At 46.3% G+C, this 16,948-nt stretch overlaps 1 protein-coding gene across 1 annotated transcript in view; it reads left to right on the top strand.

Annotated features, from left to right (window-relative positions):
• LOC144819726 (probetacellulin-like) overlaps window positions 1-13,590 on the top strand; it is a 247,760-nt gene extending 234,170 nt beyond the window's left edge. Inside the window, exons 6-7 of the mRNA XM_078677500.1 lie at window positions 6,825-6,924; window positions 13,229-13,590. Of these exons, the coding sequence (XP_078533626.1) occupies window positions 6,825-6,918 (94 nt within the window). The 3' untranslated portion in view covers window positions 6,919-6,924; window positions 13,229-13,590. The remainder of the gene's footprint in view (window positions 1-6,824; window positions 6,925-13,228) is intronic.
• The last annotated feature ends 3,358 nt before the right edge of the window (window positions 13,591-16,948 follow it).

The raw sequence follows: 16,948 nt of genomic DNA, 5'->3' as shown, positions 1-16,948 counted from the left end.
ACGAAAAAATTCCCGCACCCAGAAAAATTATTATGGGGTTGCGGGATCAGTGCAAGGAGGGTGTTGAGCAGGGATCAGATTGCAGTGCCCGCCCAGCCCTCATGGTCACATTGTCTAACTACCACATCAGTAGCTACCACGACTGTCTTGTTGCTGAGTCATAAAGGAACAGCGAGGGCACAGCAACTGTTATCCTAATGTCACAGCCTTTAAACCCATGTGGGCAGCTTTTCATGTTCCTTGCACTCAACCATTCTGACAAATGATCGTTTGACGTGTTCTTGCCCTACTGTAGGTGTACAATGGGCGGCATCCCTGAGATTAGAATTAACATATTAAATGCATTTAGATACAGTGCCTCTAAATATAACATTTTTTAAAGCGTGTTGGCTATCCTGCCAATCTGTCATGGGTGCAGCCCTCCTGTGCCTACATTGGACATTCCTGATTTTAAGAAAAAGATAAAATTCTTCCCATTTCAGCAGGCAATTTATTATGGCCCTGACCCATCCTTTTGAATAACTTGTGAGCTAACATGGCCCATTGCCATATTGCTATCACCAGTAGCCGGTGGTCCCACCGGGCAACTATGTACTGAACCCTCTTGTTTGTAAACAGGTGTGATAGGATGTGGGATAGTACTTAACCTACCTACACAATTCTACTTAAATTCCCACTGCCTTATTGCCATCCCCAACAGCAGGTGGTCCCCCGGTCTACAGTTCACTGGACCAACTTGCTTGTAAACAGGTGTGATAGGATCTGGGATAGTGCCTTTCCTACCCCACTATTGTACTTAAATGAAAATTCGTGAACATCAGAGGCTGGCAGTTGCTGGTAAATTGAGCCAAGACCCGCAAAGACAGGGGATTGACTCCTGGTCCCGGGCTAGACCTCTGCATCAGGGTCTGCCACTCTAACCATTGAGCCACACTTCTCCACCAAACTGGAGCCAAACGGTACTTGATATACCGTGTAAACATTAATACATCCACTTTGGCCATTCGAAACTGAACTGGACTGATCACGTCACTTCTAGCATGAAAATATGATTCCACTGTGGCTCTTTATACAGAACGGAGTTGGGCCTATCATGTTTCCACCTTAATCCCAAGATATGTGTTTTAACGGCAATTTGAGCATAATTGATGTAAAACGCAGGGACAGGCTCGAATTTATTGTACAGAATACTCTGTCGCCCACGTGCAGTAATACTCTATCCACCAACCCTCAGTTTTATAGAGATAATGTCTGACAAAGGAAGACGCACAATAGCCGCTAACCGATGACCCAGGTCCCGGGGCATAATCAGTAATCCGATACTGACAATTACAATAGAAAGCGTGAGGGAAACGGTCCCGCTGGAAGAGAAACTGCCCTTACAGCTGTATAAGTATCTTGAAATACCTCGAATTACTATGCTCTGGAATAAAACACCCACTCGAATAGTGTACGAGGGCTTTCTACCGGATAGAGCTAGTTAAACCCACAGTGCTTATTTTGTTAAATAGAAACCTTGGGCCTGTGTCCCAGTCAGGCGGCCACAACCGCTCGCCTCACCCATTGCCCCCCCAGCGCTGGGCTTGACATTACTAACACATCACTAACCGAAGGACTTGTAAAATTGTGCCAGGGTGACCTCATCCATTGAGTACACCGCAGCATTACCCAACGTACATCCAACTAGAGTGATTAAACCCAACGACACACTCCACTTGATAACTCATCCTATTTTGTAAGTACTTTGAAATGCACAGCTCCCTCCTTGCTCCAGACACGGGGTAACTGCGCGGAGAAGGCGGGTAGCGTTATCCCTTAAAAACAACCCTCGTCTGTTCACATAAATAAATTCAGATCCTGCAGACAGCGTAGCGCGCGCCAAAACATGCGCATAGAATTGTGGATGAAAACAGGGAATGTGTCTCTCAACGGGGCGTGACCAATGTAATGATTGGTTTAAATTCGCGCAAGCCAGCAGGAAGGTACAACCACCAGTAACCTCATACCTACCAAGGTTTTTTTTGAGTCAGATAACTAAGCAGGAACCATGGATAAGCAGCAACTATGGCTCGTATTTAGCTTTGCAACATTACTCCACTTAAAGCCCTGGTGACCCCACTACGATGTTTCCAAAGAGAAGGGAAAATCCATTTTTTCCGGGGTTCACTTCCCCTATAACGCTCTCTGGGCATAACGTCATTCTTGAACCACTCCACAAGTGAGAAGCCACCTGTGCAAAATTGGAGTCATCTCTTTAGCATCAGTAAATTATGTAATGGGGAAGGGGCCCCCCCTTCTCTTTCCCGCCGCCCCCTCTCCTGTGAACACTGCTAAATGTGAGGGGCCTCGTTGCAATCTGGCGCCACCTCGTGGCGGTGTCGCGCCCCTGCATCGGAAGGGCCGAGCTGCGCATCCTCCAGCACGTGCTGTATAATGGAGTAATTGCTAGTGGGCATGAAGCGTGGCGTATTTGCTTTTACAGAAGAGCGCCTCTGTAGTGTCACAGTAGGCACGGACCAAAACAGACCAAAACAGACCAGAACAGCCGCGTTAAAGGCAACAACAAAATTACTGTAATCTTACTCACACAGAGCCGGCACGGCAGGAGCTGCAGCAGTGCAAGGGGGTAGTCAAACAGAAACCTACACTTGACAAAGAATGTGTAAAAACGGGAGCAGTGCAAGGTTTCTGTACAAGCTTCACAATGTACTGGAAGCAAAACTGGATAGCAGCAGTGCAAGGGAGTAGTCAAATAGAAACATACACATTTGATTAAGAAGGTGTACAAAACGGGAGCAGTGCAAGGTTTCTGTACAAGCTTCACAATGTACTGGAAGCAAAACTGGATAGTCTGAATATCAGCAACCAAGAATCCCAGGCAGAGAAATGAGCCCCGGGGGTGCCAGGGATTACACCCGCCCCCCCCCCCCCCCCCCCCATACCTGCTACGCATGCGCTCTAGTTACCTCCCCTGGGTCCGGTGCCTAAAGAGTGTGACAAATGCAACGAAGGGACCCGATAAAATTAACTTTACCCAGAAAGTCGACTTTGCAGAAAGAAACCTGCAGTCACTGTGAAAGCGATAAAGAGCTACCTTCACCCGACGAGTCACCGAGCTGACTGTACATTTTACTTTTAAAATTGCTAACCCATACATTTTTCGCACAATCTGCACTTGAAAATTATGCCCTTCCCGGGGATTGAACCCGTGATCATAGCATTGGCAGCCTCATGCTGCAAACAACTGAGCCACCCTTACGCCATCCCAGTAAAACTATGCAGGCTCTACCGCATCGTGCCGGTTCGCTCCTTAATTATGGCGGAAATTACACCCCACAGTGCACCATAGCGCGGGATTACTCACACTCTGTCCCCGTCGTCTCGCCTGCCGATCAGCCTGCTCGCCACCTGGAAAACCGTGATGCGCGGCCGCCCGACTCTCCCGCTGCCCCGATGAGCACGCTGGTCCGGTTTTCGGCGTGTCCTTCGGTGCTCTCCCGGTCCGACCTCTTGCAGGGCTACGAATTCACCTCGGCTACGAATTCACCTCGGGATCACGCATCTGCAGAGGAAGAGTAAACAGAAAATTACACGGCCCCACGGTGGGGCGAGGAGCGAGCCTGGGAGCGCGGGCACAAAGAGGCCGCTTCCCGCGCTCCCCAGGCTTTTAACCCTTTCGCCGCCGCGACCCCGCCCCCTCGCCCCGGAAGCACACAAGTACTTCCGGGGCGAGGGCGCGGGGCAAGCGGCCCCGAAAGGGACGGGGTGTGGGAGGGGCCGGGCCCCGCCATGCTTGCGTGGGGGCCTATTGGCCCCCCCTTGTATTTCGGAGAGGCCAACTACGAGAGGCAGTACAGATTACATATCCCTTAGAGTGGTAGAAGTGTCCTTTCTTTTACGTGTGCTCCATTTACAGTGGCATTTGTATAACGTACTATTCACAAGCGTTAGGGTCCAAGTTAGAGGGTGGTCGAATCCTCAGATAGGTGCCTCAAGCAGAATGTTTGCAAATTAGCCTCAAACTGCAAGTTGTTCAAAGGGTACATGAAAAATATAATCCTTAACTGAAGTAATTCATACATCTGATAAGATGGAACATTTCACAGTATCCCTAATTGGTCAGTCTCATCATTAGTTATTATATGTTTTGTATATGTTCTTGGCAATCAAATTGTATGAAAGCATTTTTTTTCAAGAATTTTGACTCTAGAATAAGTAGATTTGTATTGGTTGTTAAAAACATCTACAAGTTTCGAAAGTTTAAGTATCCCACTAGTTTGGTCAGATGGACCCTTCTTAACTTCAAATGATTGTATTGTGCTATGCTGGAATGTTGCGTGATGAAGCGGATATGGGGACAAATAGGTCCGTCTTTTCTCTGGTCATTGCTTTTGAGCAAAAGATATAAACCGTACCAATATGGTGTTCTGGGGGCATTGCGTTACCTCGTGTTCAGGCTCTTTTCTCCATTACAGATAATGAAAAATTCGAAACTTAAAACTCTTTGGGCATTCATTAAGACCTGGCTAGTTATTCAAAACTAAATGTGTGTCCTATGAATTACTGTAAATACTCCCTCGTGGTACAGCTGGTATCTAGGCTGTATTTAGGTTTCTGGACCAAATGTTTGGGCGGTGGTGAGAGTGGTTTAGTTTTCCTAGTTGGTTGGCTGCAGTGTGATTAAAATATTTTGAGGGACTGCATGTTGAGTTTACACTTCCAGAAGCACTTTTTCAGTAAGCTCAATGAGATCATTTTATTATTCAATCTAACATTCTGGGCGATCTATCAGTCATCCTAACCTTTGGCAATGCAGAGCAAAGCATGCACACAGATGGTGAACTTTCTGGTCGTCTCCACCAGAACCCTTGGCACCAGAAATTGTGTCCAGTTGCCTTGGCCTATGAACAGTTCTCATCACCCCAGAGCCCACTCACTGCTCGTGATCGGGTCAAACTCAATCTAAGGCCTTCCGTTCAAACTCATTTTAAGTTATTAATTTTTTATGTTTTGTTCTAGTAACTTTTTTCTAAGGGGGGGGAGTGCAAAAAGTATGCAAACTCATTTGTGAACCGTTTTATGGTCCTCAAACTTATTTACAAATGTAAACCGTTTTCGCACACATTTCTCTGGAGTCTCCAGATCACAAAGTGTGGAAGAGCTGTGTGCCCTTCTTAACCCTACTTAGCTGCCTTAGATGGTTTTATTCTACAAGTTCTTGAACCACTGATATTGTGTAATGGCAGCTGGATCAACATTTTCAATTGGATTTCGGCAATTCTAGAAATGCATGTCAGTCAGTTTTGCTTTCGAATTCAAAAACTGCGCTGAAGCCGAACTTTACAAATGTGTAAAAGAATAGCAGTTTGAAGTACCTCCAACACAATTTTAGCAAACTTATAAAAGGTTTGTTAGGAGTAAAATTCTAACGTCATGTTTGTTGTGATTTTTTTTTTTTTGCTGTATCAGATTGAAAAAAATGCATATTGAACTTAAAGTAGGAAATGTTAACTTCAGGGCATCACAAATTCTATTTCGCCCCATCCAATCAGTAAAAAAATGGTATAGAAGAACATGAACTAGACATGTTATGCGTCTGCTAAAGTTTGTGCAGATTTTTCAAATGGTGCAAAGATATTGGCACACCAGAAATGCCGTTTTCTTTTAATATCTCATTCAACAAATCTGTAAAAATTAGAAAGCATGCCTTTGCCCATCGAGTGTATGTCAAATGAAGACTTTAATTTTAATTTGCAAGGGTAGGCATTTATGTCATTGAACCCTTTATCCCCCTTGCCAATTGTACAGGAATTATCAGTAAAACAATGGATCCCATGGTGGAGCTGTTGTCCATGTTGCTTTCTTTTGGCCAAGTCAAACTCCAGCAAGTATTCGAATACTTAAGAATTTCACTGTCTTTCAATAAAAATTACTTAACTAAAAAAGAAAAAGAAAAAAAATTCACTGTCAAATTGTTGGCATGCCTGTAGACCTAAGCTTGTTATACCAACAGTAGTTATGTTGTGTTAGCAGATGTAAGAATCACAGCTTCTTTAGAAAGCCCCCTATGTTGCTGCATGCCATGTTTTGCTTATGCGCGCTGTTAATTTGTCTCGGGTCTTCCCATTGGCACAGCCAAGCTTTTTGACAAACTTGCTGAGTGTTTTAAGAAGCTGTTCCCTACAAAGAAGCGTCTCACTGTCTTTACCGATGATATCTGGGCCTCAAGAGCTCACATGTGCCTTCTAGAAACCTTAGTATTGCAAAGAAGTCTTCTCTCTGGGCTCTGGTGCCAGTGTTTGTGGTGAGAATGGAGGGGCACATTGCTGGTTAGGTGCAAGGAATGATCTATCTTTGGCCAGCGGGCTGTTCCCTTCTCCTGCCCTATAGTCTGGGCTTTTTACTACACCAGAGATCTCCTATGTATGCAAAAACATTTAGTTTCCGTAAAATTTGCTCATAGAGGCAGTTTTGTTGTCAGTTTACCAAATGAACTAGACCCACAGGTGCGAATACTGACCACTAATGAAACACTTTGATGGGGCTGGTACAAAAAAAATGCACATTTCTGCTACATAGTGTTATACCAGGACAATAAAGAGTGCTTTCGCTCCCAGCCTGTAATTTATAACTGACGATTACATTTTCCTGGAAAAAATGGTTTTTGGCTTGAGAGGCATGCTGATGGCAAAAGTAGAAACATCCTAAATCCATTGAAGTATTTCTGCCATTACGCTTTCTGTTTAAACCAGGGTGGGTTAATCTCGGTGGTAATTTGGCTGTCCAATACAATTGTTGTAAAATAAGTTTGGACTTTTTTTCAGCGTATCAATGGTTGATGAAGCTAGTCAGACTGTCTCATTACATAATGAGACAAGAAACCTTACTGCAAGGGGTCAGGAACATTTGGTGGATTAGAAAAAGGTAAGTCCTTGTATGTATTTGGTGGCTGTTTTGTTTGTAACATGTACAGCTGAGTGTATTTAAATAAGATGAATATTTATAGGACTTAGACATGAAGAAAAACCATGGTAATATGCATTTTAAATATAGAAAATTACTATTTAATTGTTCATATTCTGATAGCGCTAATGCAGCTACTGGGTTTGTACTGCACAGGTAACAATGAGGAAAGAGAGAAAAGTACATTTTGAAAGTGTGTAGAACTTACAGGAGGTACCGTGAGGGCTTCTTGGCCCCCAAGGTTCCCCTGGAGCCAAAGGGACTTCATCCACAAACTATCAGTGTGCCAGGAGGCAAATTTGCAGAGTGGTGGAGAAAGGGGGTATGCCTCTGATAACTTCTCAGCAATCCTGCTGTGCGGAACTTACTGGAGGTAACAGGGGGATCTGAAAGAAACAGGTTAGTATTAGATTCCTTACCTTAGAATATCCCCAGGTGTCAGACTGGATCCTGAAATTTTTGCGTAGCAGTACCCTTGCGCGTCGGTAGGCGTCGTCTGCGGCTCTGCGTCCGTCGTCGGCGTCGTGGGCGCCGTTATGACGTCGTCGGAGTACTTAGACGCCGCTTCCGCGCACTGACGTCAGTTCTTCTTTTTTCCGCGCCAGCAGCGCAGATCAGGAAAAAGTGGTACCTTAGTCATTTTTTGACTAAACTTTATACCATTTCTTTTGATTCTTTTTCGAGTCTTCGACTCCGAACGGTGCCGGTAGGGATGCCAGGTTTTAAACCCTGTGAGGACTGCGACCGACTGATGTTGGTCACCGACCCTCACCGCCGGTGTCTACACTGTCTCGGCTTCGATCACGACGACAAGACCTGCCCCGACTGCCGGACCCTGACATCGAAAGCTAGGTGGGAGCAGCCCCGCAAGCGGCTCGAACTTCGGCAGTCTGCCCCGCACCGTGAGAGGCCCCGGTCCGGACGGAGGTCGAGGGACCGGTCGCGGGGTCGGAGCCATCATAGCTCCGGGAGTCGGCATCACTCCTCAGGTTCGTAGTCGTCAGGTAAGCACAAGAAGTCGAAGAGACGTAATCGCTCTTCCGACTCCCTCCGACGCTCACGCGACGCGGCCGGGGGTTCGGGGGACACGGCCTAGGCGGCTCCGTCGGAGTCGCGGGCGTCGCGGCCTGCTCCATACCCTACGGTTCCTGGGCAGCACGCGACGCCGGAGGAGATCGAGCGCTTCCTCGTGACCATGAGGTCCCTCACTCCTCCTGCGGACTCCGCGGCGCCTTCGGGCCAAGGAGACCCGTCTGGGGGCCCTAGCGGGTCGGGGGCTTCGGCCCCAATGCCGGCGGGTGCTTCAGCCCCGACGCCGCTGGCACCTTCGGGCTCGACGCCACAGGGCCCCACTGGATCCGCTTCAGGATCCGGGTCGTCGCCGGTTGACTTGACGACCTCACCGGCGCCGGTACCTCAGATGTCATCTCCGGCGCCATCTTCGGGCGGCGCCGTCCCCGATGCTTCCCTCGATCCGGCGCCGGAGCAGCGCCGCTGGGCGCTGCTCTCGACGTCGATTGGGGAGTTTTACTTCAACAAACTGGCCCCATCCATTGACAACCCTGAATATCAGGAGATGGGTGATGTGGAGTATTGGGAGGGGTCTGAGGAGCCTCTGACCCAGGAGTGTCAGTCCCAGGAGGACTGGACAGGTGAACTTGGGGATGCAGTGGTCTGGACACCTCGCCAGACACTTGTTTTGTCTCGCCTCCCACCGTGGCTACGGAGGAGGGGGCAACCTACAGTGTGGTGTTGACGCGGGCAGCCAAGGCCTTGGGCCTTGAGTTCCCCGTCGCGGCCATGAGGACTAACCTCCTCACTGAGGTCCTTAAACCGCAGTCATGCTCGGCTGAGCCTCTGCTGCCGTTTAACGAGGCCTTGACTGACGTTCTTTTGGGCACTTAGTCCAGGCCCGCTACGGGTTCACCTGTAGATAGGAATGTGGCCAGAGGCCACCGCCCGGCCCCAGGCGACCCATGTTTCCTGTCCACCCACCCCACCCCACCCCACCCCCGAGAGTCTGGTCATCCAGGCCTCAAATTCCCAGACCGCATTCCCGTCGGCCCCGCCGGACAGGGAATCCAAGAGGTATGAGCAGTACGGCAAGAAGGTATTCTTCTCCCTGAGTCTGGGACTGCGGTCTTCCAATACCACATGCCTCTTGGGCCGCTACACCCACTCTCTGTGGGACACGCGGAAGTGCTGCCAGAATGTCCGTTGGAGGTACGGGCGAAACTCGGCCAGGCCCTTGTGGAAGGCCGGGATGCAGCACGGTATTCTATCCCGTGTGGGCTGGATACCACCGACTCACTGGGCAGAGCGATGGCAACTACGGTGGCGATTCGTCGCCACGCCTGGTTGAGGTCCGCCAACTTCTCGGTCTGATGTCCAGAATACTCTCATGGACATGCCGTTTGATGGCCGTCGCATTTTTGGCGACAAGGCAGACCATGCGCTTAAGCGCTGTAAGGACTCAAGGGCTACGGCCAGGTCCTTGGGCCTCTCGGCCCCGCGCCAGCAAATGGGTACCTTTCGCTCCTTTCGTGGCCAAGGAAGGGGCGCCCCCACACGTGCTGCCAGCCATGCGCCGCAAGCTAACATTCAACGCGGTGGCGGCCGTGGAAACCGCCGTGGCGGCGGTGGGGGACAACGGCGAGGTCAGTCCACACCTTCCCCCGCAGCATCCGCCTCAAAACCCTCCTAGTCCGTGCTTTCAGGCCTATGTGATGCCAGTGGGGGGCATGGTTCGCCATCACCTCCTCCACTGGCACACTGTCACATCGGACAGGTGGGTGCTGCAAATCTTTCGAAGGGGCAACTCCCTCCCCTTCGAGGCGACCCCTCCAGCCATGCCACCGCAATACCACCGTGTATCGGGGGATCATTTGCGACTTCTGCAGGAGGAAGTTACGGCCCTCTTGGCCAAGGGGGCCATCGAGCGCGTTCCTGGGCCAGAAGTAGGGTGTGGTTGCTACTCCCACTACTTTCTGGTACCCAAGAAGGGCAAAGGGGGCCTACGCCCTATCTTGGATCTACGGAACGTCAACGGCTTCCTCCGGAAGGAGATGTTCAAAATGCTGACACTGGCTCAGGTTTTAGCTGCCCTGGACCCAGGAGACTGGATGGTAGCGTTGGACTTGCAGGACGCTTATTTCCACACCCTGTCCTGCCGGTCCACCGGCGCTACCTGTGGTTCACGGTTTGCCACGAGCACTTTCAGTTTACCGTGCTCCCCTTCGGCCTTACCAGCGCCCCACGGGTGTTCACGAAGGTGAAGTCACCTCCGATAGCCACGCCTCTAGGAAGTGCCACCAAGCTACACACACTGTGAGAGGGGGTCTTGCCATCTTGGGATTGGGCAGAATAGTGTACTCTGAGAAAGCTGGTTGCCCCACATTGCAGGAAGTCATATTCAGGCAAGAGTGACACTCGACAGTCCATTAGCTAGTAACTGTTGGATCCCTTGAGGGCACTTTCTGGGCATAAATACTGTACCTCTGGCACCCAGTCCACATCTGGACTGGAGAGAGGACTGAAGTACGCCCTGCTGTTCATTAGACCTAGCAAAAGAGGCTGCACTGAAGACTGGAATGTGCCTGTTGCACTTTAAGCTTGGAATGACAGAACTGTACTGCGGTGCCTGGCTTGAGAAAGTCTCCCCGGGCCTCAGACAGAGGAAGCTAATTTAAAGAGTCAGTTGGCTTACTTACTGTTACAGCTCCAGGGTCTCAGTTGCTGAAGAAGCCCACCTTGGCAAATTAGTAGCTGCAATCACTTGATCGCCACTGACAACCAAGTTGCAGCCTGTAGGACAAAGTCCCAATGCTCAAAAGTTGCACCTGAGTCTGCTGGACCTGGGAGAGTTGTCTGAGTGGAGTTTTGCCATACAAGAGGGACACTAGCATTCACTAAAGGGAACCACTGGCTTTGCTGTGACCAGAGTTCAGTGACAACTAGCCCCAAGAGGACTATGGGGGACATTGGCCCCTGTGGCCAAAGTTACCCCACCAGGACTTCGAACTGATGAGTAGCCCCACAAATTTCCCTATTGACCACACAGCACCATCATTGTATTTGGCATACTGTATCCCTGGCTTCCGGACCACTCACTTGAAATCTATTGCCTCGCCTATAGAGTTTGGAACTGGACCTAATACTGCTTTGGTGACAAGGTAACTGTTTTACAAATCCTTACTGGCCCCTTTGCCTGCCTCCCTCCTGCATTTGGTCTCCCAAAATCAGCCAAAGTATCCAAATGAAACGTTACAAACGTTTTGCAAAGTTTCCACTGACCGCAGAGTTTGCCAATGCTTCTTAATCAACTGAGGGAAAAGCAGTGATTCATGTATTACTTTAAAATCTATATCCCTGGAATCCTTCAGTGGATTTTGTTAGTTTCGGTGTCTAAAAATATATAAAAAAAATAGGATCTATGTTTATAAGTTGGTGTTGGATTTCTTTCGCATTGCATGACTATCTTATTTCACAGTTTTGGTACTTCTGACTGCTTTACACATATTCCGTTATTTAAGCCTGGCTGCTCTAAGCCACAGCTACCCATGGTTGAGCTAAAGGTTTTACCAACCTGGCTGAACCCAAAACAGTACTGCGAGTGTATTAAATGATGAGGTTATTTTAAAGCAAGCTCGTTCCTGTCAAAAATGGTTACTTTAATAGATCGCACTACAGGTTTTACACTCCAGCAGTCAGGCACGAATGTTCGGCTTGAAAGCATGTTTTATAGGTCCGTTCTATGGGTGGCACAATATGTGCTGCAGTCCACAAGGGGCATTTAATTTCCATGCCCTGGATACATTTTCCAAACCATATACTACAGATGTATCCCCAAGTTAAATAGGTCAGTCAGGGATACCCTAATTTCCAAAGGCCCTTTACTTCTGGTTAGCAAAGGGATCCAGGGAAAGGTGCGAAATATGGGGTGACCACTCAGAAAAGGCACATTTACTATAGTTTGCATTTATTGTCCTCCGTTCTTGTTGTGCATGATTTTCTATACTACCATGTTAGCTATACATCCTGTTGCTATTGATTTACTTGATTGTCAGTTTTATGTAATGCCCCAGGGCCAAAATTCAATAGTTTAACTTTCCAGGAAAAAAACTAATTTAAAAGGCAGAAAAACTCAAGTAACTGCATTAAACAATGGAACAGTAGAAAGATACCTTTTAAGATTATCTATAGTTCTGTCTTCGCGCGTACTTTTGGTCTTCATGGAAACTAATTTGTGAAGAAAGAAAGCAGCACCAAAAACTTTTGAGAAACGAATATGAACGAAATATGATATAACTGGAATGGTTGTGCTGTAACTCCCTGAAAAGGTAAATTACTGCCATAGAGGGAGAGGTGTGTGCATCGCATTTGGTGATGCAGTGTGTGCAACAAAATTCGTTTTATTTATTTTTATGTTTTCTTACCTTTTAAAGTCCGTAATTCATACATTACTAGCACCCACCCTACCCCTCCCCACGTCACCGCCCGGCCGGTACTCCCACTACCGGCCACGGCTGCCGATGGCCCCCCACCCCTGGCTACCCTTAGGGGTGATAAGTCACACTTTACAAATCTGGAATTATTGTTATTGATGCCTATATATGTTTTGGTATTTATATTAGCTTTGTGTGTCTTTTAGACGTGGGTCTGAATGTTGATCAAAATATTGGTTGAAGTAAAAGAATATCATTGTTGCTGATGGCTTAAATGTGCATTGGAGTGACTGATATAACAAATTCAAGCTTCAAAATGATTTGATATGAATCTGGCATGTATTGCAAAGCTCCCGCACATCAAGCGGATAGAAAAATGTGTCTGTAATAGAAGTTGATAAAGATGGAAGAATTTGAGAAAGAAAATCCACCGGAGCATTTAAGCCATGTATAATCAAACTTCAGCATTAGCTAAGCATAAGGTCTGGGTTTAATGTGCTAATGCGTGTCGCAGGGAACTAGCAGGAGTGAAGGGAAGGATAATGCTGTAATAAACTGCATCGGGGACTACTTTACAAGCACTGTAGTGTAGTGCAAAGGATACTCCCAAACAGCCAATAACATGACATGAGAGACTGATTCTACCGCGCTGAGCCATGACAAGCTTGACAAAGTCTAAAGCCAATGGTCAGGACTTGTTGTAGAAGATCATTGGTTGAATGGGGAGTGCCCAAAGCTAATTCCATGCACTGTCAAAACCATATGAGATGTAAATGATGCCTGCAACCCTATCTAACCAAATATATCTTCTGCTCCCACAGGATATTTTGATGGTGCCTGCCGGCAGGTTCCAGTGCAACTATATATTTTGCTGCTTTTCAAAGGAGAAAGGAGTAATTCCACGAAGAAATATTATACATATTAAAAGAGTTCATATCTACTTGTTTTCTTATTTATAATTATTAATGTTATTCTTACAAAATACTTTTGTGTCGTTTTTTTAAAACCTAAAGTGCAGTGTTTTAGTAATATAAATATCACTGGTGACTACATGAATTCTGCACACTAATATGCACACACAACTCTAAGCTGCTGGAATGTAGTTTTCTTCCACGAAAGAAAAAAAATATTTTTACACAATATGATGTTACCTAAAAGAAAAAATAAAGCTGTTAAAGTAAAATGTGCCAGAATACTTCTTGATGAACCAACTCCAGGTAAAGTAAAAGTTGCCGCCATGCAGAAATATTAAACCCTGCTGACGATTCCCAATAGGCATGGAAATTCCATGACCGCTTTCAGTAGTTACTGAGAAGTAATGGGCAGCAAAAACAATTCAAAATTACTTGTGGACTTAACTATCACTCTGTGGCGTCATTTGCTTTAACATTGTCTGGTTGAGAACATTGAATGAACCACAGTGCTTGCCGAGGTTGCCAGCAGTCCCAAATACAGGAAGAGATTGAGAACACACAGAGGTAAGTATGTTGAAGAAATGGTGCATGTATGGGCACGGAACACAAGTTACTGCACCCTCTCAAGAACATGAAAGGACTAAAAAGATGAAGCACAGTTTTGCTTGAAAGGGGTTGAAAACATGGTAAGATTGCTGTAAAATGCGGACAGCGTGCTCACACCTTTTCAAAAGTCAGCCATTTTAGGAAATCAAATTATTTTAAAAATGTCTTAAGCTAAAATATGATGTGTGTGGCTACAACTTGTGTTATAGGTCCACTGGGCTTCGAGGACATAGAATGTCCTTCATTTAAGTTTTTCAATAAAATGTGAAGCAATAACCTCCATCTTCAGTAAGCCCATCATTGGCCTTCAACTGCACACATGGAGACTTTTCTACGGTTTTGAAGAGATGAGATTAGACAAAGAAGGGCACCTGAGCGCTGTAAAACTATACACTGTAATAGAGTAATCAATATTTCAAGTCCAGATAGAAACATTAAAGCATGAGCATAACAGTTGATCGTGGTACATATGAAGTGGAAAACACATACGGAAATGACCAAATAAGAAACCAGTTTTTGGTCGGATATACACGTTATTGAAGTGATGAGTGAGGGAGTTTGGTGGATGGGGAAGATAACTTGCAGAGTCTCAGAAGAACATCCTGTTGTGGGCTGTCACAAGGGCTGGTATGCATTGAGGATGAGTTTGTTTAGGGTGGGGAAGTAAAATGACAAGGTAACCTCTGAATATGAAAGGGGGATGTGCCTAGAGCAAAAGTGGTATCTACAAATTTTTTTTAACAAAAGAGCAATAGGATGGGTGTTGAGAGGGGCTGAGCATTATACACCTATGTGTAAACAGGACCTTGAAAGTGTGAGAGGGCAGCTCATGAGGTGGCATGGGTGAATCTGCTCCATCGGTTGATATAGGGCTATAGTGTCTGTGGCATGCAATGATCAGAATTTAGGCCTGGGTGTGAAATTCCACTCCACTCACAGAGTTGTTACAACTCTACGCAGCGCGTGGAGTTCCCAAAAACTCCACAGAGCAGAGTTTTTTTCCTCGCTCACCAACTTTTAGTTGGAGAGCACGAGTGAGGAAAAACTTACTCCAGACCACCTTCTGGGGAGATTTCTCAATGTGGGCGGTCGCGTATGGTCGCTACTGCTCACGTTGAGAAACCTTCCATTCATGTTGAGGAAGCTGTCGCTCGAGTAGAACCTCTACTCGAGCGGAAGAAAGAAGCAGCGCAGTCTTGAGCTTCACTTATAGCCGTTTGAAGCTGATTTTACAGCGCAGGACTAATCACCGGTGCTATAAATCGGTGCGAACAGTGCAAGGTAACGCACTCCACATAGCGTGGCAGGGTTTTTGGGTCACTGCCCAGGTTTTGCAATGCGGAACTCTGCCGAAGCCATTCAGACTTATTGAACTTAGGCTAGGCTGTCCTTGAAAGTACCACAAGGACAAGGGTGCATGAAAAGTATTCCAAATTCCTGTGGTCTATGTAGGTGTTAAAGCATGCCCTTTGCTTGTTTGATTAGTAGTTTGGAGATGTGAAGGTCTATAAGTAAGGCAACTTTAGTAGTATTCCTCCCGAAACCAAAACGCTTGAGTGGTTCGAGAATTGGAATTGATGGATGGTGCATGTCAATAGCAAGGTCGACATTTTTAAAGGGCCGATTTAGCACTCTGGACTTCTTGAAGATCATGAGTTTCAGGCGAAGCTGCACCTTTCTCCAAATTGCGCATCTGCACTTGGAGTTCGACTCTGATAAGTATTTTGATGAATTTAGGGACAGCAATTTATACAAGCAATAGGCGATCTTGAAAATGAACGGAGCTTTGATCTGGAGCTGGTCAGATGACCTAGTCCTGTGGTTATATGGTCATATCAGCAGATACCAGAGTCCATTTGGCACCAACGTTCCATGCTGCCTTTGATGGAGCAATGTGACTGTGTTTTCCATCGTTTTATTGTTTGTCATCTGTTGTGCCATTTATGTGCAGATGAGTATTCTTAGCTGATTTGTGAATAGTGAAGCCCTCTTCTGTTGCACCTTTGCCGTAAGGTTTCCTGCAGGTAGTGAACAGCACCGGAAAAAAGGACTGAGTATGGAATCTGGCTGGGGAATACTTTTTTTTATTTTTATGGAATTGCACATTCCTTTCAGAACTAATCACCATTAGGTACTTTTATTGATGATAAAAGTGGACGGTGTGCAGTCATTTGGTATGTTAACCTGAGTTGAAGGAGTAAGGAAATCGGCAGTCAATTTATCTTTATCTTTAATAAGTGTTAAGCCATAAAACCATATATAACTTACATGAGCAAACTGTTTTCGTCCTAAGACATATGCCATGCTAAAAAAACATGAATACGAAGTTTAATATAATCGTTAAATTTAGCCTCAACCATAAACCATATAATTGGAGGCGTTCTAGAAGATATTTTGGACATAATAAAAAAGTTTTACCAACATGCAGCTATAGCTCACTGTTATAGAAACAATCTGTTAAAGGGTTACCAGCTCCGAGGGTTTTTTAATTTGGAGCGCACATCTAATACAATTTAAAACTGCATGACAAATCTCAGTTGAGGATAGTTTTTGTAAAAACCTGCAGTCAGGTGTTGCCTAATCTCTGCCAGGTGAAGTAACGTAACCAGGAAAGAGACTCTTGGACCGTAATATAAAGGACAGAATAGGGTTTAATGACAAATGCTCGGTTTTTTGATGTTATTGCAGCGGCATGGGAGTAATTCATCGGGCCAGGCACATTGAAACAGGAAGGCAACTTTGAAGTGAATCCGGTTCGTAAGAACGGTAAGTGGTTTTTTTTATCGACAGCAAATAAGATTCCACCCATATGGACGTTGATATTTGTACATAAAACCCTACAGGCTTCATTTCTATGCACTCTGTAGTCCCTTGTCCAGGCATGCCTCCAGAAATCGATGCTTCACATTCTCCTTTGCGTCTGTGCCTACACTTTGTGAGTGAGAGAACATTTTGTTTAAACCCAGTTTTCTAATGATGAACAATCTGATGTACCCTTACCCAACCTGCCACTGGATTCTG

Source organism: Lissotriton helveticus, chromosome 2_1, assembly GCF_964261635.1.
Source record: "Lissotriton helveticus chromosome 2_1, aLisHel1.1, whole genome shotgun sequence".
Classification (NCBI taxonomy): Eukaryota; Metazoa; Chordata; class Amphibia; order Caudata; family Salamandridae; genus Lissotriton; species Lissotriton helveticus.
Note: the sequence above shows the minus strand (reverse complement) of the source record. Positions and strands in the feature narration are given on the sequence as shown.